General features: G+C 64.8%; 1 protein-coding gene across 1 annotated transcript in view; it reads right to left on the bottom strand.

The window, feature by feature from the left end:
* Positions 1–1,102: 1,102 nt before the first annotated feature.
* The window catches only part of LOC136046496 (valine--tRNA ligase-like), a gene marked incomplete at its 3' end in the record, with an annotated part of 43,126 nt that continues 22,262 nt past the window's right edge, over positions 1,103–21,966 (bottom strand). The window contains 11 exon segments of the mRNA XM_065733081.1: positions 1,103–1,196; positions 3,568–3,726; positions 5,251–5,354; positions 6,801–6,925; positions 8,139–8,229; positions 9,619–9,716; positions 12,206–12,314; positions 14,841–14,915; positions 14,917–14,967; positions 19,761–19,842; positions 21,101–21,265. Of these exon segments, the coding sequence (XP_065589153.1) occupies positions 1,103–1,196; positions 3,568–3,726; positions 5,251–5,354; positions 6,801–6,925; positions 8,139–8,229; positions 9,619–9,716; positions 12,206–12,314; positions 14,841–14,915; positions 14,917–14,967; positions 19,761–19,842; positions 21,101–21,265 (1,153 nt within the window).

Raw genomic sequence — 21,966 nt, 5'->3', positions numbered from 1 at the left:
ACACTGACCCACAAGTGACACACAGTGCCCCACAGCGCCCCACAGCGACCCATAAGTGACACACAGCGCCCCACAGCGACCCATAAGTGACACACAGCGCCCCACAGCGCCCCACAGCGACCCATAAGTGACACACAGCGCCCCACAGCGCCCCGTAAGTGACACACACTGACCCACAAGTGACACACAGTGCCCCACAGCGCCCCACAGCGACCCATAAGTGACACACAGCGCCCCACAGCGACCCATAAGTGACACACAGCGCCCCACAGCGACCCATAAGTGACACACAGCGCCCCACAGCGCCCCACAGCGACCCATAAGTGACACACAGCGCCCCACAGCGCCCCACAGCGACCCATAAGTGACACACACTGACCCACAGCGCCCCACAGCGACCCATAAGTGACACACAGCGCCCCACAGCGCCCCACAGCGCCCCGTGACACACAGCGCCCCATAAGTGACACACACTGACCCACAGCGACCCATAAGTGACACACAGCACCCCACAGCAACCCATAAGTGACACACAGCGCCCCACAGTGCCCCATTAGTGACCCACAGCGCCCCACAGCACCCCGTAAGTGACACACACTGCCCCACAGCGCCCCATAAATGACACACACTGACCCACAAGTGACACACACTGCCCCACAGCGCCCCATAAGTGACACACACTGACCCACAAGTGACACACACGGCCCCACAGCACCCCACAGCCCTATGGCCACCCCACCGCCCCACGGCCACCCCACAGCCCTATGGCAACCCCACAGCCACCCCACAGCCCCATAGCCACCACACAGCCCCACAGCCCCACAGCCACCCCACAGCCCTATGGCCACCCCACCGCCCCACGGCCACCCCACAGCCCTACGGCCACCCCACAGCCCCATAGCCACCCCACAGCCCCACAGCCACCCCACTGCCCCATGGCCACCCCACGGCCCCACAGCCACCCCACAGCCCCACGGCTACCCCACCACCCCACAGCCACCCCACAGCCCTATGGCCACCCCACACCCCACAGCCACCCCACAGCCCCACAGGCACCCCACGCCCCACAGGCACCCCACGCCCCACACATCCCCACACTCACCCCTTCGGGGCGGGCGCCGCTGTCCCCACAGATTCGGACGCGGTACGCGGGGATGCGGTGCCCCCACCACAGCTGACGCGAAATGCACCAATCCCTGCGGGGTGTGTGGGGCAGCCCCACAGCGTGGGGTCAGCGGGGGGTGTGTGGGACAGCCCCACAGCGTGGGGTCAGCGGGGGATGTGTGGGGCAGCCCCACAGCGTGGGGTCAGCGGGGGATGTGTGGGGCAGCCCCACAGCGTGGGGTTAAGGGGGGATGTGTGGGGCAGCCCCACAGCGTGGGGTTAAGGGGGATGTGTGGGGCAGCCCCACAGCGTGGGGTCAGCGGGGGGTGTGTGGGGCAGCCCCACAGCGTGGGGTTAAGGGGGATGTGTGGGGCAGCCCCACAGCGTGGGGTCAGCGGGGGGTGTGTGGGGCAGCCCCACAGCGTGGGGTCAGCGGGGGGTGTGTGGGGCAGCCCCATAGCGTGGGGTCAGCGGAGGATGTGTGGGGCAGCCCCATAGCGTGGGGTCAGCGGGGGGTGTGTGGGGCAGCCCCACAGCGTGGGGTCAGCGGGGGATGTGTGGGGCAGACCCATAGCGTGGGGTTAAGGGGGGATGTGTGGGGCAGCCCCACAGCATGGGGTCAGTGGGGGACGTGTGGGACAGCCCCATAGCATGAGGTTAAGGGGGGATGTGTGGGGCAGCCCCATAGCATGAGGTTAAGGGGGGATGTGTGGGGCAGCCCCATAGAGAGGGGTGAGGGGGGGAAGCCTATGGATGGAATCTATGGGGCACTATGGGGCTCTTTGGGGCGCTATGGGTGGGCTGTATGGGGCGCTATGGGTGGGCTGTATGGGGCTCTATGGGACTGTATGGGGCTCTATGGGGCTCTATGGGGCGCTGTGGGGCGCTGTGGGGCGCTGTGGGTCTCACCGTATGTTGTCCATCCAGGTGAACCAGGTGCGGGCGTGCTGGGGGGGCTCTATGGGTGGGCTCTATGGGGCGCTATGGGTGGGCCCTATGGGGCGCTATGGGGCGCTATGGGGCACTATGGGGCGCTATGGGTGGGCTCTATGGGGCTCTATGGGGCGCTATGGGGCGCTATGGGTGGGCTCTATGGGGCTCTATGGGGCTCTATGGGGCGCTGTGGGGCGCTGTGGGGCGCTGTGGGTCTCACCGTATGTTGTCCATCCAGGTGAACCAGGTGCGGGCGTGCTGGGGGGGCTCTATGGGTGGGCTCTATGGGGCTCTATGGGGCGCTATGGGGCGCTATGGGTGGGCTCTATGGGGCGCTATGGGGCGCTATGGGGCGCTGTGGGGCGCTGTGGGTCTCACCGTATGTTGTCCATCCAGGTGAACCAGGTGCGGGCGTGCTGGGGGGGCTCTATGGGTGGGCTCTATGGGGCTCTATGGGGCGCTATGGGGCGCTATGGGTGGGCTCTATGGGGCGCTATGGGGCGCTATGGGGCGCTGTGGGGCGCTGTGGGTCTCACCGTATGTTGTCCATCCAGGTGAACCAGGTGCGGGCGTGCTGGGGGGGCTCTATGGGTGGGCGCTATGGGGCGCTATGGGTGGGCTCTATGGGGCCCTATGGGGCTCTATGGGGCGCTGTGGGGCGCTGTGGGGCGCTGTGGGGCTCACCGTATGTTGTCCATCCAGGTGAACCAGGTGCGGGCGTGCTGGGGGGGCTCTATGGGTGGGCTCTATGGGGCTCTATGGGGCTCTATGGGGCGCTGTGGGGCGCTGTGGGGCGCTGTGGGTCTCACCGTATGTTGTCCATCCAGGTGAACCAGGTGCGGGCGTGCTGGGGGGGCTCTATGGGTGGGCTCTATGGGGCTCTATGGGGCGCTATGGGGCGCTATGGGTGGGCTCTATGGGGCTCTATGGGGCTCTATGGGGCGCTATGGGGCGCTGTGGGGCGCTGTGGGTCTCACCGTATGTTGTCCATCCAGGTGAACCAGGTGCGGGCGTGCTGGGGGGGCTCTATGGGTGGGCTCTATGGGGCGCTATGGGTGGGCCCTATGGGGCGCTATGGGGCGCTATGGGGCACTATGGGGCGCTATGGGTGGGCTCTATGGGGCTCTATGGGGCGCTATGGGGCGCTATGGGTGGGCTCTATGGGGCGCTATGGGTGGGCTCTATGGGGCTCTATGGGGCTCTATGGGGCGCTATGGGGCGCTGTGGGGCGCTGTGGGTCTCACCGTATGTTGTCCATCCAGGTGAACCAGGTGCGGGCGTGCTGGGGGGGCTCTATGGGTGGGCTCTATGGGGCGCTATGGGTGGGCCCTATGGGGCTCTATGGGGCGCTGTGGGGCGCTGTGGGGCGCTGTGGGTCTCACCGTATGTTGTCCATCCAGGTGAACCAGGTGCGGGCGTGCTGGGGGGGCTCTATGGGTGGGCTCTATGGGGCTCTATGGGGCGCTATGGGGCGCTATGGGTGGACTCTATGGGGCGCTATGGGGCGCTGTGGGGCGCTGTGGGTCTCACCGTATGTTGTCCATCCAGGTGAACCAGGTGCGGGCGTGCTGGGGGGGCCGGATGCGGAGCTCCCCCCTCCGGACGGCCGCGCTCGCCCCACGCGCCATCTCCGCGCAGCGCACGAACCACTGCGGCCGCACCAACGGCTCCACCACGTCCCCACTGCGGCTGTGGGGCAACAGCCATCCGCTGGGACCCACACGATCCGCTGGGACCCACAGGATCCGCTGGGACCCACACGATCCGCTGGGACCCACAGGATCCCCTGGGACCCATAGGATCCACTGGGACCCATAGGATGCATTGGGACCTATAGGGATCCGCTGGGACCCATAGGGATCCACTGGGACCCACAGGGATACATTGGGACCCATAGGGATCCGCTGGGACCCACAGGATCCGCTGGGACCCATAGGATCCACTGGGACCCACAGGATCCGCTGGGACCCATAGGGATCCGCTGGGACCCATAGGGATCCGCTGGGACCCGTAGGATACACTGGGACCCATAGGATCAGCTGGGACCCATAGGGATCCACTGGGACCCATAGGATGCATTGGGACCTATAGGGATCCGCTGGGACCCACAGGATCCATGGGGACCCACAGGATCCGCTGGGACCCATAGGATCCACTGGGACCCATAGGGATCCGCTGGGACCCATAGGATACACTGGGACCCACAGGATCCGCTGGGACCCATAGGGATCCACTGGGACCCACAGGATCCACTGGGACCCATAGGATCCACTGGGACCCATAGGATGCATTGGGACCTATAGGGATCCGCTGGGACCCACAGGATCCATGGGGACCCACAGGATCCGCTGGGACCCATAGGATCCACTGGGACCCATAGGATGCATTGGGACCTATAGGGATCCGCTGGGACCAATAGGGATCCACTGGGACCCACAGGGATACATTGGGACCCATAGGGATCCGCTGGGACCCACAGGATCCGCGGGGACCCATAGGATCCACTGGGACCCACAGGATCCGCTGGGACCCACAGGATCCACTGGGACCCATAGGGATCCGCTGGGACCCATAGGATACACTGGGACCCACAGGATCCGCTGGGACCCACAGGATCCCCTGGGACCCATAGGATCCACTGGGACCCATAGGATGCATTGGGACCTATAGGGATCCGCTGGGACCCACAGGATCCATGGGGACCCACAGGATCCATGGGGACCCACAGGATCCGCTGGGACCCATAGGATCCGCTGGGACCCACAGGATCCATGGGGACCCACAGGATCCATGGGGACCCACAGGATCCGCTGGGACCCATAGGATCCACTGGGACCCACAGGATCCGCTGGGACCCATAGGATCAGCTGGGACCCATAGGGATACATTAGGACCCATAGGGATCCGCTGGGACCCATAGGATACATTAGGACCCATAGGATCCACTGGGACCCATAGGATCTGCTGGGACCCATAGGGATCCGCTGGGACCCATAGGATCCGCTGGGAACCATAGGGATACATTGGGACCAATAGGATCTGCTGGGACCCATAGGATCCATTGGGACCCATAGGGATCCATAGGGTTCCCCATTCCTCTGTCCCCGCCCCACATCCCACCCCACACCCCCCACCCCACACCCCAACCTCTCCCACCCCACATCTCACCCCACCCCGCCCCACATCCCACAGCCCCGCCCCACATCCCGTTACCTGCATATGGGGACGACCATGGGGTTTTCGCTCTCCCCCCGGAACAGCCCCAACCGCTGCAGCGCCGCCACCACCGCCCCACGCGCCTCAAAGCGACGCATCCCCTGTGGGGCACGGGGGCACCGTCTGACCCACAGCGACCAACACAGACCCACAGGGACACATAGAGACCCATAGGGACCCATAGAGACCCATAGAGACCCATAGGGACCCATAGAGACCCATAGAGACCCATAGGGACCCATAGAGACCCACAGGGACCCACAGAGACCCATAGAGACCCATAGGGACCCATAGAGACCCATAGGGACCCACAGAGACCCATAGAGACCCATAGGGACCCATAGAGACCCATAGGGACCCACAGAGACCCATAGAGACCATAGGGACCAATAGAGACTCATAGAGACCCACAGAGACCCATAGAGACCCATAGAGACCCACGCGCCTCAAAGCGACGCATCCCCTGTGGGGCACGGGGGCACCGCCTGACCCACAGCGACCCACACAGACCCATAGGGACCCACAGAGACCCACAGAGACCCATAGGGACCCGTAGGGATCCATAGAGACCCATAGAGACCCATAGAGACCCACGTGCCTCAAAGCGACGCATCCCCTGTGGGGCACGGGGGCACCGTCTGACCCACAGCGACCCACACAGACCCACAGGGACCCATAGAGACCCATAGGGACCCATAGGGACCCATAGAGACCCATAGGGACCCATAGAGACCATAGAGACCCACAGGGACCCATAGAGACCCATAGAGACCCACAGGGACCCACAGAGACCCATAGAGACCATAGGGACCCATAGAGACCCATAGAGACCCACAGAGTCCCATAGAGACCCACAGAGACCCATAGAGACCCATAGGGACCCATAGAGACCCATAGGGACCCACAGAGACCCATAGGGACCCATAGAGACCCACACGCCTCAAAGCGACTCATCCCCTGTGGGGCACGGGGGCACCGCCTGACCCACAGCGACCCACACAGACCCACAGGGACCCATAGAGACCCATAGGGACCCATAGGGACCCATAGAGACCCATAGGGACCCATAGAGACCCACAGGGACCCACAGAGACCCACAGAGACCCATAGGGACCCATAGGGACCCATAGAGACCCATAGGGACGCATAGGGACCCACAGAGACCCACGCGCCTCAAAGCGACGCATCCCCTGTGGGGCACAGGGGCACCATCTGACCCACAGCGACCCACAGCGACCCACAGCGACCCACAGGGACCCACAGGGACCCACAGAGACCCATAGAGACCACAGAGACCCCCAGCACCCTATAGAGATGCACAGCGCCCCACTGCACCCCATAGCGCCCCATAGTGCCCCACAGTGCCCCACAGCGCCCCATAGAATCCCATAGCACCCCATAGGACCCCATAGCGCCCGACAGCACCCCACAGCGCCCCATAGCACCCCACAGTGCCCCATAGCACCCCATAGGACCCCACAGCGCCCTATAGCACCCCACAGTGCCCCATAGCACCCCATAGCGCCCCATAGCGCCCCCCATCTCACCTCGAAGGGGGGGGGCACGTTCTCGAGGCGCCCGTCCTCCCCGATGATGCTGACCCACGGCAGCTGGTGCCGCTGCCCCACATCGAAATCCGTGGCGTCGTGGGCGGGGGTCACCTTCACCGCACCTGGGGGGCAGGGCGACACTCAGCCTCTGCCCCATAGCAATGCCCCATAGCAATGCCCCCTGCCCAGGCTCCACCCCTTTTTAAGCCACGCCCCCTTCTCCAAGCTCCCTCTCCAAGCCCCGCCCCTCCAGGCCCCACTACCTTCAAGCCCCACCCCCTATTCAAGCTCCGGCCCCTATCCATCCCACACCCCTTCGTGCCCCACCCTTCCACACAAGCCCCGCCCACTATACAGGATACACCCCTTTAAGCACCACCCCCTATTTAAGCCCCGCCCCCTATCCAGGCCCCATTCCCTTCAAGCCCCACTCCCTATTCAAGCCCCGCCCCCTCTCCAGGCCCCACTCCCTTCAAGCCCCACCCCCTGTTCAAGCTCCGCCCCCTACACAGGCCACACCCCTTCAAGCCCCACCCCTACTCAAGCCCCGCCCCCTCGCCAGGCCCCTCTCTTCAAGCCCCACCCCCTACTCAAGCTCCGCCCCCTACACAGGCCACACCCCTTCAAGCCCCACCCCCTACTCAAGCCCCGCCCCCTCGCCAGGCCCCTCTCTTCAAGCCCCACCCCCTACTCAAGCTCCACCCCCTATCCAGGCCACACCCCTTCAAGCACCACCCCCTACTCAAGCCCCGCCCCCCTCCATCCCACACCCCTTCAAGCCCCACCCCCTATTTAAGCCCCGCCCCCTCTCCAGGCCCCCCTCCAAGCCCCACCTGCTACTCAAGCCCCGCCCCCTCTCCAGTTCCCACTACCTTCAAGCCCCACCCCCTATTCAAGCCACGCCCCCTATCCAGGCCACACCTCTTCAAGCACCACCCCCTATCCCTCTCCAGTTCCCACTACCTTCAAGCCCCACCCCCTATTCAAGCCACGCCCCCTATCCAGGCCACACCTCTTCAAGCACCACCCCCTATCCCCTCTCCAGGTCCCACTCCCTTCAAACCCCACCCCCTATTCAAGCTCCGCCCCCTATCCACCCCACACCCCTTCATGTCCCACCCCCCTACACAAGCCCCGCCTCCTTCTCCACGCCCCCCTCCCTCCACGCCCCACCCCCAACTCAAGCCCCGCCCCCTCTCCAGTCCCCACTCCCTTCAATCGCTGCTCCCTCCTCCAAATTATAACCCCCTCCAAGCCCCGCCCCTACACAAGCCCCGCCCCCTCTCCAGGCTCCACCCCTCGACGCCACACCCCCTTGGAAGCCCCGCCCCTTACCAGTGCCAAACTGGGGATCGACGAATTCGTCGGCGATGATGGGCAGTCTCTGCCCCGTGAACGGGTGCACCACGTGCTGCCCAATCAGGTGCTGGGGGGGGAGGGAACTCCGTCACCGATTGGTCGGGGCTTAAGAAGACCCGCCCACCGAGGAAGCTCCGCCCCCCGAAACTAAAACCCCGCCCCGCTCTGCGATCAGGAAGCCCCGCCCCTGCTTCAGAAGCCCCACCCTTCGTACACAAAACCCCGCCCCCCGACCAGAAAGCCCCGCCCAATCAGGTGCTGGGGGGCAGAGGGAACTCAGTCACTCATTGGTCGAGGCTTAAGAAGACCCGACCTCCGATGAAGCCCCGCCCCCTGAGAAATAAAGCCCCGCCCCCCAACAGGATGCCTGTCCCCTCTGAAATGAAGCCCCGCCCCCCGAAATGAAGCCCTGCCCCCCTGAAATGAGGCCTAGCACCCTTCAAAAAGAAGCCCCGCCCCTGAAATGAAGCCCCACCCCTCCGGAAGGAAGCCCCGCCCCCAAAGGAAGCCCCACCCCCCGAAATGAAGCCCCACACCCCCCGATAGGAAGCCCCACCCTGCTGAAAGGAAGCCCCGCCCCCCAAAAAAGTCCCGCCCCTAAAATAAAGCCCCACCCCCTCTGAAATGAGGCCACGCCCCCAGAAAGGAAGCTCTGCCCCCTGATAGGAAGCCTGCACCCTCCGAAATGAAGCCCCGCCCCAAATTAAGCTCCTCCCCCTAAAGGAAGACCCGCACACCAAAAGGAAGCCTGCCACCCTCCAAAATTAAGCCCCGCCCCCCGTAATAAAGCCCCGCCCCCTAAAATGAAGCCCCGCCCCCCTGAAATGAGGCCTCGCCCCCCAAACTGAAGCCTTACTCCTCCGAAAGGAAGCCCTGCCCCCCGACTGGAAGTCCCACCCCACGACAGGAAGCCCCGCCCTGCTGAAATGAAGCCCCGCCCCTCCCTGAAAGGAAGCCCCGCCCCTCAAATGAAGCCCCATCCCCCTGAAATGAGGCCTCACCCCGAGAAAGGAAGCCCCGCCCCCTGACAGGAAGCCCGCCCCCCTCCGAAATGAAGCTCCGCCCCACCAAAAGGAAGCCCCGCCCCCCGACAGGAAGCCCCACCCTTCTGAAATGAAGCCCCGCCCCTCCGAAGAGAAGCCCCGCCCCTAACCGAAAGTCCCGCCCCTGAAATGAAGCCCCACCCCCCTGAAATGAGGCCTCGCCCCCAGAAAGGAAGCCCCGCCCCCCGACCGGAAGTCCCACCCCCCGACAGGAAGCCCCACCCTGCTGAAATGAAGCCCCGCCCCTCCGAAGCGGAGCCCCGCCCCTAACCGAAAGGAAGCCCTGCCCCCCGAAAGGAAGTCCCACCCCCAAAAGGAAGTCCCACCCCCAAAAGGAAGTCCCACCCCCAAAAGGAAGTCCCACCCCCCGAAAGGAAGTCCCGCCCCCCGAAAGGAAGTCCCGCCCCCGGCACCTGGTAGCGGGCGTCGTCGGGGTGCACGGCCACGGCCGCATCGCCCAACAGCGTCTCGGGGCGCGTCGTCGCCACCACCACCTCCGAGCTGACACACCCTGCGGCCACAGGGACACACTGACCCACAGCGACCCACAGCGACCCACACAGACCCACACAGACCCATAGGGACCCACAGGGACCCATAGGGACCCACACAGACCCACCACCACCTCCGAGCTGACACACCCTGCGGCCACAGGGACACCCTGACCCACAGCGACCCACAGCGACCCACAGCGACCCACACAGACCCATAGGGACCCACAGGGACCCATAGGGACCCACACAGACCCACACAGACCCATAGGGACCCACACAGACCCACCACCACCTCCGAGCTGACACACCCTGCGGCCACAGGGACACCCTGACCCACAGCGACCCACAGCGACCCACACAGACCCACACAGACCCATAGGGACCCACAGGGACCCATAGGGACCCACACAGACCCACACAGACCCATAGGGACCCATAAGACCCACCACCACCTCCGAGCTGACACACCCTGCGGCCACAGGGACACACTGACCCACAGCGACCCACAGCGACCCACACAGACCCACAGCGACCCATAGGGACCCACAGGGATCCACAGGGACCCACACAGACCCATAGGGACCCATAGGGACCCACACAGACCCACCACCACCTCCAAGCTGCCACACCCTGCGGCCACAGGGACACACTGACCCACAGCGACCCACAGCGACCCACAGCGACCCACACAGACCCATAGGGACCCACACAGACCCACACAGACCCATAGGGACCCACACAGACCCACCACCACCTCCGAGCTGCCACACCCTGCGGCCACAGGGACACACTGACCCACAGCGACCCACAGCGACCCACACAGACCCACAGCGACCCATAGGGACCCATAGGGACCCACACAGACCCACAGCGACCCACACAGACCCACAGCGACCCATAGGGACCCATAGGGACCCACACAGACCCACCACCACCTCCGAGCTCACACCCTGCGGCCACAGGGACACACTGACCCACAGCGACCCACAGCGACCCACACAGACCCACAGCGACCCACACAGACCCACAGCGACCCATAGGGACCCACACAGACCCATAGAGACCCATAGGGACCCACACAGACCCATAGGGACCCACACAGACCCACCACCACCTCCGAGCTGACACACCCTGCGGCCACAGGGACACACTGACCCACAGCGACCCACAGCGACCCACACAGACCCACAGCGACCCACACAGACCCACACAGACCCACAGCGACCCATAGGGACCCATAGAGACCCATAGAGACCCACAGGGACCCATAGAGACCCATAGGGACCCACACAGACCCACCACCACCTCCAAGCTGCCACACCCTGCGGCCACAGGGACACACTGACCCACAGCGACCCACAGCGACCCACAGCGACCCACACAGACCCACAGCGACCCATAGGGACCCATAGGGACACACACAGACCCATAGGGACCCATAGAGACCCACACAGACCCATAGGGACCCATAGGGACCCACACAGACCCACAGCGACCCATAGGGACACACACAGACCCATAGGGACCCATAGGGACCCACACAGACCCATAGAGACCCATAGGGATCCACACAGACCCACAGCGACCCATAGTGACCCACAGGGACCCATAGGGACCCACAGAGACCCATAGGGACCCATAGAGACCCACAGGGACCCATAGAGACCCACAGAGACCCATAGGAACCCACAGGGACCCACAGGGACCCATAGAGACTCCACATCCCACCTCCAGCCCCACACCCCATAGCAGCCCCCGCCCCCACCCCACACCACCCCACACCACCCCCCGTCCCCGCCCCACACCACCCCATAGCACCCCCCCCTCCCCTGCCCTACACCACCCCCCCGTCCCCGCCCCACACCACCCCACACCACCCCCCGCCCCCGCCCCACACCACCCCACACCACCCCCCCATCCCCGCCCCACACCACCCCACACCACCCCCCCATCCCCGCCCCACAACACCCCACACCACCCCCCCATCCCCGCCCCACACCACCCCACACCACCCCCCACTCCCCGCCCCACACCACCCCATAGCACCCCCCACTCCCCGCCCCACACCACCCCATAGCACCCCCCCCTCCCCTGCCCCACACCACCCCCTCGTCCCCGCCCCACACATCCCCACACCACCCCCCACCCCCGCCCCACACCACCCCACACCACCCCCCGCCCCCGCCCCACACCACCCCACACCACCCCCCGCCCCCGCCCCACACCACCCCATAGCACCCCCCACTCCCCGCCCCACACCACCCCAAAGCACCCCCCGCCCCCGCCCCACACCACCCCCCCATCCCCGCCCCACACCACCCCATAGCACCCCCCGCCCCCACCCCACACCACACCCCCATCCCCGCCCCACACCACCCCACACCACACCCCCCGCCCCACACCACTCCACACCACACCCCCCGCCCCACACCACCCCACACCACCCCCCCCTCCCCCACCCCACACCACCCCCCCTCCCCTGCCCCACACGTGCCCCACAGCTCACCGGATCCCTCGAGGGGATACGCGAAGGCCACGAGGACCCCGAACTCCACCGGCGCATCGTAGCCCGGAACCTTCAGCAGCGTCCGGCCCCGCAGCTCGCGCTTCTCCACCTGCCGGACCCACACGTGCCCCATAGCGACGCCGTGCGCCCCATAGCGACGCCGTGTGCCCCACAGAGCCCCACAGAGACCCCATGGGGACCCACAGAGACCCCATAGAGAGCACTGCGCCCCATAGAGCCCCACAGAGACCTCATAGAGAGCACTGCGCCCCATAGAGCCCCACAGAGACCCTATAGAGAGCACTGCGCCCCATAGAGAGCACTGTGCCCCACAGAGCCCCACAGAGACCCTATAGAGAGCACTGTGCCCCATAGAGCCCCACAGAGACCCTATAGAGAGCACTGCGCCCCATAGAGAGCACTGTGCCCCACAGAGCCCCACAGAGACCCTATAGAGAGCACTGTGCCCCACAGAGCCCCACAGAGACCCTATAGAGAGCACTGTGCCCCATAGAGCCCCACAGAGACCCCATAGAGAGCACTGCGCCCCATAGAGCCCCACAGAGACCCTATAGAGAGCACTGCGCCCCATAGAGAGCACTGTGCCCCACAGAGCCCCACAGAGACCCTATAGAGAGCACTGCGCCCCATAGAGCTCCACAGAGACCCCATAGAGAGCACTGCGCCCCATAGAGCCCCACAGAGACCCTATAGAGAGCACTGCGCCCCATAGAGAGCACTGTGCCCCAAAGAGCCCCACAGAGACCCTATAGAGAGCACTGTGCCCCATAGAGCTCCACAGAGACCCCATAGAGAGCACTGCGCCCCATAGAGCCCCACAGAGACCCTATAGAGAGCACTGCGCCCCATAGAGAGCACTGTGCCCCACAGAGCCCCACAGAGACCCTATAGAGAGCACTGTGCCCCATAGAGCTCCACAGAGACCCCATAGAGAGCACTGCGCCCCATAGAGCCCCACAGAGACCCTATAGAGAGCACTGCGCCCCATAGAGAGCACTGTGCCCCACAGAGCCCCACAGAGACCCTATAGAGAGCACTGTGCCCCATAGAGCTCCACAGAGACCCTATAGAGAGCACTGTGCCCCATAGTGATGCCATGCGCCCCATAGCAACGCCATGCGCCCCATAGAGCCCCACAGAGACCCTATAGAGAGCACTGCGCCCCATAGTGATGCCATGCGCCCCATAGCAACGCCATGCGCCCCATAGAGCCCCACAGAGACCCTATAGAGAGCACTGCGCCCCATAGAGAGCACTGTGCCCCATAGAGCCCTACAGAGACCCCATAGAGAGCACTGCGCCCCACAGAGCCCCACAGAGCCCCCATAGAGAGCACTGTGCCCCATAGCGACGCCACGCGCCCCATAGAGCCCCACAGAGCCCCATAGAGACCCTATAGAGAGCACTGCGCCCCATAGAGAGCACTGTGCCCCATAGAGCCCCCATAGAGAGCCCCACCCCACCCTGCCCCACACCCCGCCCCACTTCCATCCCCCACCCCATCCCATATCCCCCCTCGCCCCATTCCCCCCCACCCCCTCCCTGCCCCACACCCTCACCCCACACCCCTTCCCACACCCCGCCCCACTTCCCATCCCCCACCCCACACCCCACCCCATATCCCCCCTTGCCCCATTCCCCCCCACCCAGCCCCACATCCTCCCCCATTTCCCCCCCCACCCCCACCCTTCCCCACACCTCGCCTCACTTCCCATCCCCCGCTCCAAAACTCACCCCACATCCCACCCCACACCCTGTCCCATATCCCCCCTGCCCCATATCCCCCCCCACCCCCTCCCTGCCCCACACCCTCACCCCACACCGCACCCCATACCCCGTCCCATATCCCCCCCACCCCATATCCCCCCCCACACCCTGCCCCACACCCCGCCCCACTTCCCATCCCCCACCCCATCCCATATCCCCCCTCGCCCCATTCCCCCCCACCCCCTCCCTGCCCCACACCCTCACCCCACACCCCGCCCCACTTCCCATCCCCCACCCCACACCCCACCCCATATCCCCCCCTGCCCCATTCTCCCCCGCCCCACACCCCGTCCCATATCCCCCCTGCCCCATATCCCCCCCCACACCCTGCCCCACACCCCGCCCCACTTCCCATCCCCCGCTCCAAAACTCACCCCACATCCCACCCCACAACCCGTCCCATATCCCCCCCCACACCCTGCCCCACACCCTGCCCCACTTCCCATCCCCCACCCCATCCCATATCCCCCCCCCACCCCATTCCCCCCCCACCCCCTCCCTGCCCCACACCCCGCCCCACACCCCACCCCACACCCCGTCCCATATCCCCCCCGCCCCATATCCCCCCCCACACCCTGCCCCACACCTCGCCCCACTTCCCATCCCCCCCCCGCCCCATTTCCCCCCCCACCCCCTCCCTGCCCCACACCCTCACCCCACACCCCACCCCACACCTCATCCCATATCCCCATATACCCCGCGTCCCATATCCCCCCCACACCCTGCCCCACACCCCACCCCACTTCCCATCCCCCCCCGCCCCATTTCCCCCCCCACGCCCTCCCTGCCCCACACCCTCACCCCACAGCCCGCCCCACAGCCCGCCCCACAGCCCGCCCCCCCTCACCTCGATGTCGGAGATGGCGGAGCGCAGCGCGCAGGACCAGTTGATGAGCCGCGTGCTGCGGTAGATCAGCGATCAGCCCCATATCGTGCAGCCGCACGAACGCCTCCGTCACCGCACGGCACATTTTCTGTGGGGCACACACACACTCAGCCCCACGGCTGCCCCATAGCTGCCCCATAGCTGCCCCACGGCTGCCCCACAGCCGCCCCATAGCTGTGGTGTGGTACAGCTGGTGGGAGAAACAGGGCTTCTTCAAACCCGAGTACGGGGTAAGGCCTGCCCCATAGCTGCCCCATAGCTGCCCCATAGCTGCCCCACAGCTGCCCCATAGCTGCCCCATAGCTGCCCCACAGCTGCCCCACAGCTGCCCCATAGCTGCCCCATAGCTGCCCCATATCGTGCAGCCGCACGAACGCCTCCGTCACCGCACGGCACATTTTCTGTGGGGCACACACACACTCAGCCCCACGGCTGCCCCATAGCTGCCCCACAGCTGCCCCACAGCCGCCCCATAGCTGTGGTGTGGTACAGCTGGTGGGAGAAACAGGGCTTCTTCAAACCCGAGTACGGGGTAAGGCCTGCCCCATAGCTGCCCCATAGCTGCCCCACAGCTGCCCCATAGCTGCCCCATAGCTGCCCCATATCGTGCAGCCGCACGAACGCCTCCGTCACCGCACGGCACATTTTCTGTGGGGCACACACACACTCAGCCCACGGCTGCCCCATAGCTGCCCCATAGCTGCCCCCACAGCCGCCCCATAGCTGTGGTGTGGTACAGCTGGTGGTGGGAGAAAAAGGGCTTCTTCAAACCCGAGAATGGGGTAAGGCCTGCCCCATAGCTGCCCCACAGCTGCCCCATAGCTGCCCCATAGCTACCCCATAGCTGCCCCATAGCTGCCCCATAGCTGCCCCACAGCTGCCCCATAGCTGCCCCATAGCTGCCCCATAGCTGCCCCACAGCTGCCCCACAGCTGCCCCATAGCTGCCCCATAGCTGCCCCATAGCTGCCCCACAGCTGCCCCATAGCTGCCCCATAGCTGTGGTGTGGTACAGCTGGTGGGAGAAACAGGGCTTCTTCAAACCCGAGTACAGGGTAAGGCCTGCCCCATAGCTGCCCCACAGCTGCCCCATAGCTGCCCCATAGCTGCCCCATAGCTGCCCCATAGCTGCCCCATAGCTGCCCATAGCTGTGGTGTGGTACAGCTGGTGGGAGAAACAGGGCTTCTTCAAACCCGAGTACGGGGTAAGGCCTGCCCCATAGCTGCCCCATAGCTGCCCCATAGCTGCCCCACAGCTGCCCCATAGCTGCCCCATAGCTGCCCCACAGCTGCCCCATAGCTGCCCCATAGCTGCCCCATAGCTGCCCCACAGCTGCCCCATAGCTGCCCATAGCTGTGGTGTGGTACAGCTGGTGGGAGAAACAGGGCTTCTTCAAACCCGAGTACGGGGTAAGGCCTGCCCCATAGCTGCCCCATAGCTGCCCCACAGCTGCCCCACAGCTGCCCCACAGCTGCCCCACAGCTGCCCCATAGCTGCCCCACAGCTGCCCCATAGCTGCCCCACAGCTGCCCCACAGCTGCCCCATAGCTGCCCCATAGCTGCCCCATAGCTGCCCCATAGCTGCCCCACAGCTGCCCCACAGCTGCCCCATAGCTGCCCCATAGCTGCCCCACAGCTGCCCCATAGCTGCCCCATAGCTGCCCCACAGCTGCCCCACAGCTGCCCCATAGCTGCCCCATAGCTGCCCCATATCGTGCAGCCGCACGAACGCCTCCGTCACCGCACGGCACATCTTCTGTGGGGCACACACACACTCAGCCCCACAGCTGCCCCACAGCTGCCCCATAGCTGCCCCACAGCTGCCTCACATCTGCCCCATAGCTGCCCCATAGCTGCCCCACAGAGCCACATGGCTGCCCCATAGCTTCCCTATAGCTGCCCTATAGGGCTGTCCTGTAGTGCTGCCCCATAGCGCTGCCCCATAGCTGCCCTATAGATGCCCCATAGCTGCCCTATAGTTGCCCCACAGCTGCCCCATAGCTGCCCCATACCACCCCATAGCTGCCCCATACCACCCCATAACACACCACAGCTGCCCCATACCGCCCCATAGCGCCCCACATACGGGGTCCATGGTGAAGCAGGCGTGGTCCCAGTCCATGGAGGCCCCATAGCTGCCCCATACCGCCCCATAACTGCCCCATACCACCCCATACCACCCCATATCACCCCATACCACCCCATAGCGCCCCATATCACCCCATAGCGCCCCCACATACGGGGTCCATGGTGAAGCAGGCGCGGTCCCAGTCCATGGAGGCCCCATAGCTGCCCCATACCGCCCCATAACTGCCCCATACCACCCCATATCGCCCCATACCACCCCATAGCGCCCCATATCACCCCATAGCGCCCCATATCACCCCATAGCGCCCCACATACGGGGTCCATGGTGAAGCAGGCGCGTTCCCAGTCCATGGAGGCCCCATAGCTGCCCCATACCGCCCCATAACTGCCCCATACCACCCCATACCACCCCATATCGCCCCATACCACCCCATAGCGCCCCATATCACCCCATAGCGCCCCACATACGGGGTCCATGGTGAAGCAGGCGTGGTCCCAGACCATGGAGGCCCCATAGCTGCCCCATACCGCCCCATAACTGCCCCATACCACCCCATACCACCCCATATCACCCCATACCACCCCATAGCGCCCCATATCACCCCATAGCGCCCCACATACGGGGTCCATGGTGAAGCAGGCGCGGTCCCCAGTCCATGGAGGCCCCATAGCTGCCCCATACCGCCCCATAACTGCCCCATACCACCCCATAGCGCCCCATATCACCCCATAGCGCCCCACATACGGGGTCCATGGTGAAGCAGGCGCGGTCCCAGTCCATGGAGGCCCCAATAGCTGCCCCATACCGCCCCATAGCTGCCCCATACTACCCCACTGCTGCCCCATACCACCCCATACCACCCCATATCACCCCATAACTGCCCCATACCGCCCCATATCACCCCATAGCGCCCCACATACGGGGTCCATGGTGAAGCAGGCGCGGTCCCAGTCCATGGAGGCCCCATAGCTGCCCCATACCGCCCCATAACTGCCCCATACCACCCCATAGCGCCCCATATCACCCCATAGCGCCCCACATACAGGGTCCATGGTGAAGCAGGCATGGTCCCAGTCCATGGAGGCCCCATAGCTGCCCCATACCGCCCCATAGCTGCCCCATACCACCCCACTGCTGCCCCATACCGCCCCATAACTGCCCCATACCACCCCATAACTGCCCCATACCGCCCCATACCACCCCATACCACCCCATAACTGCCCCATATCACCCCATAGCGCCCCACATACGGGGTCCATGGTGAAGCAGGCGCGGTCCCAGTCCATGGAGGCCCCATAGCTGCCCCATACCGCCCCATAACTGCCCCATACCACCCCATACCACCCCATATCGCCCCATACCACCCCATAGTATCACCCCATAGCGCCCCACATACGGGGTCCATGGTGAAGCAGGCGCGGTCCCAGTCCATGGAGGCCCCATAGCTGCCCCATACCGCCCCATAGCTGCCCCATACTACCCCACTGCTGCCCCATACCGCCCCATAGCTGCCCTATAGATGCCCCATAAGCTGCCCTATAGTTGCCCCACAGCTGCCCCATAGCTGCCCCATACCACCCCATAGCTGCCCCATACCGCCCCATACCACCCCATAACTGCCCCATACCGCCCCATACCGCCCCATAGCGCCCCACATACGGGGTCCATGGTGAAGCAGGCGCGGTCCCAGTCCATGGAGGCCCCATAGCTGCCCCATACCGCCCCATAACTGCCCCATACCACCCCATATCGCCCCATATCACCCCATAGCGCCCCACATACGGGGTCCATGGTGAAGCAGGCGTGGTCCCAGTCCATGGAGGCCCCATAGCTGCCCCATACCGCCCCATAACTGCCCCATACCACCCCATACCACCCCATATCACCCCATACCACCCCATAGCGCCCCATATCACCCCATAGCGCCCCACATACGGGGTCCATGGTGAAGCAGGCGCGGTCCCAGTCCATGGAGGCCCCATAGCTGCCCCATACCGCCCCATAACTGCCCCATACCACCCCATAGCGCCCCATATCACCCCATAGCGCCCCACATACGGGGTCCATGGTGAAGCAGGCGCGGTCCCAGTCCATGGAGGCCCCATAGCTGCCCATACCGCCCCATAGCTGCCCCATACTACCCCACTGCTGCCCCATACCGCCCCATAGCTGCCCCATACCACCCCATAACTGCCCCATACCGCCCCATATCACCCCATAGCGCCCCACATACAGGGTCCATGGTGAAGCAGGCATGGTCCCAGTCCATGGAGGCCCCATAGCTGCCCCATACCGCCCCATAGCTGCCCCATACCACCCCACTGCTGCCCCATACCGCCCCATAACTGCCCCATACCACCCCATAACTGCCCCATACCGCCCCATACCACCCCATACCACCCCATAACTGCCCCATATCACCCCATAGCGCCCCACATACGGGGTCCATGGTGAAGCAGGCGCGGTCCCAGTCCATGGAGGCCCCATAGCTGCCCCATACCGCCCCATAACTGCCCCATACCACCCCATACCACCCCATATCGCCCCATACCACCCCATAGTATCACCCCATAGCGCCCCACATACGGGGTCCATGGTGAAGCAGGCGCGGTCCCAGTCCATGGAGGCCCCATAGCTGCCCCATACCGCCCCATAGCTGCCCCATACTACCCCACTGCTGCCCCATTACCGCCCCATAGCTGCCCCATACTGCCCCATAACGCCCCATACCACCCCATATCGCCCCATACCACCCCATAGCGCCCCATATCACCCCATAGCGCCCCACATACGGGGTCCATGGTGAAGCAGGCGCGGTCCCAGTCCATGGAGGCCCCGAGGCGGCGCAGCTGTTGGTAGATGCGGTCGCCCTTCCTGTGGGGAGATGTGGGGCAGCTGGGGGGGCTGCTGTGGGGCGCCCACGGGGCACTGTGTGTGTCTATGGGGCACTGGGGGTGGCTATAGGGCACTATGGGGTGTCTATGGGGCACTGTGTGTGTCTATAGGGCGCTGTGGGGTTTTTATTGGGTGCTATGGGGTGTCTATGGGGCACTGTGCGGTGGCTATAGGGTGCTATGGGGTGTCTATGGGGCACTGTGTGTGTCTATGGGGCACTGTGTGTGTCTATGGGGCACTGTGGGGCACTATGGGGTTTCTATAGGATGCTATAGGGTATCTATGGGGCACTGTGTGTGTCTATGGGGCGCTGTGGGGTGGCTATAGGGCACTATGGGGTTTCTATGGGGCACTGTGTGTGTCTATGGGGCGCTGTGCGGTGGCTATAGGGCACTATGGGGTATCTATGGGGCACTGTGGGGTCTCTATGGGGTGTCTATGGGGCGCAGTGTCCTTCTATGGGGCATCTATGGGGCACTCACTCCTCCTTCCAGCACCACACCTCCTGCAGGAACCGCTCTGTGGGGCACTGTGGGGTCTCTATGGGGCACTGGAGGATATCTATGGGGTCTCTATGGGGCACAGTGTCCATCTATGGGGCACAATGTCCATCTATGGGGCACTCACTCCTCCTTCCAGCGCCACACCTCCTGCAGGAACCGCTCTGTGGGGCACTGTGGGGTCTCTGTGGGGCACTGTGGGGTCTCTATGGGGCACTGTGGGGTCTCTATGGGGCACTGTGGGGTCTCTATGGGGCACTGTGAGGATCTATGGGGCACTCACTCCTCCTTCCAGCGCCACACCTCCTGCAGGAACCGCTCTGTGGGGCACTGTGGGGTCTCTATGGGGCACTGTGGGGTCTCTATGGGGCACTGTGGGGATCTATGGGGTCTCTATGGGGCACAGTGTCCATCTATGGGGCACAATGTCCATCTATGGGGCACTCACTCCTCCTTCCAGCGCCACACCTCCTGCAGGAACCGCTCTGTGGGGCACTGTGGGGATCTATGGGGTCTCTATGGGGCACTGTGGGGTCTCTATGGGGCACTGTGGGGTCTCTATGGGGCTCTGTGGGGATCTATGGGGCGCAGTGGGGCACTGTGAGGATCTATGGGGCACTCACTCCTCCTTCCAGCGCCACACCTCCTGCAGGAACCGCTCTGTGGGGCACTGTGGGGTCTCTATGGGGCACTGTGGGGTCTCTATGGGGCACTGTGAGGATCTATGGGGCACTCACTCCTCCTTCCAGCGCCACACCTCCTGCAGGAACCGCTCGCGCCCCATTTGCAGCCGCCCGATTCCGCGCTCCCTCTGCAGCCGCCGCTCCACCACCGCCTGCGTCGCAATGCCCGCGTGGTCACAGCCCGGGTTCCACAGCGTCGTCGCCCCACACATGCGGTGCCTGTGGGGCAATGTGGGGCACAGTGTGGGGTGGATGTGGGGTGGGTGTGGGGCACAGTGTGGGGTGGGAGTGGGGTGGATGTGGGGTGGGAGTGGGGTGGATGTGGGGTGGATGTGGGGCACAGTGTGGGGTGGGAGTGGGGTGGATGTGGGGTGGGAGTGGGGTGGATGTGGGGTGGATGTGGGGCACAGTGTGGGGTGGGGCGTGGTCACAGCCCGGGTTCCACAGCGTCGTCGCCCCACACATGCGGTGCCTGTGGGGCACAGTGTGGGGTGGATGTGGGGCACAGTGTGGGGTGGATGTGGGGTGGATGTGGGGCACAGTGTGGGGTGGGGCGTGGTCACAGCCCGGGTTCCACAGCGTCGTCGCCCCACACATGCGGTGCCTGTGGGGCAATGTGGGGCACAGAGTGGGGCACAGTGTGGGGTGAGTGTGGGGCACAGTGTGGGGCATAGTGTGGGGTGGGTGTGGGGTGGGAGTGGGGCACAGTGTGGGGTGGGGCGTGGTCACAGCCCGGGTTCCACAGCGTCGTCGCCCCACACATGCAGTGCCTGTGGGGCAATGTGGGGCACAGAGTGGGGCACAGTGTGGGGTGGGTGTGGGGCACAGTGTGGGGTGGGAGTGGGGTGGATGTGGGGTGGATGTGGGGTGGATGTGGGGCACAGTGTGGGGTGGGGCGTGGTCACAGCCCGGGTTCCACA

The sequence above is a fragment of the Cyrtonyx montezumae genome, unplaced genomic scaffold (assembly GCF_038088225.1).
Source record: "Cyrtonyx montezumae isolate F1298 unplaced genomic scaffold, pur_monq_1.0 scaffold_163, whole genome shotgun sequence".
NCBI classification, from domain to species: domain Eukaryota; kingdom Metazoa; phylum Chordata; class Aves; order Galliformes; family Odontophoridae; genus Cyrtonyx; species Cyrtonyx montezumae.
Note: the sequence above shows the minus strand (reverse complement) of the source record. Positions and strands in the feature narration are given on the sequence as shown.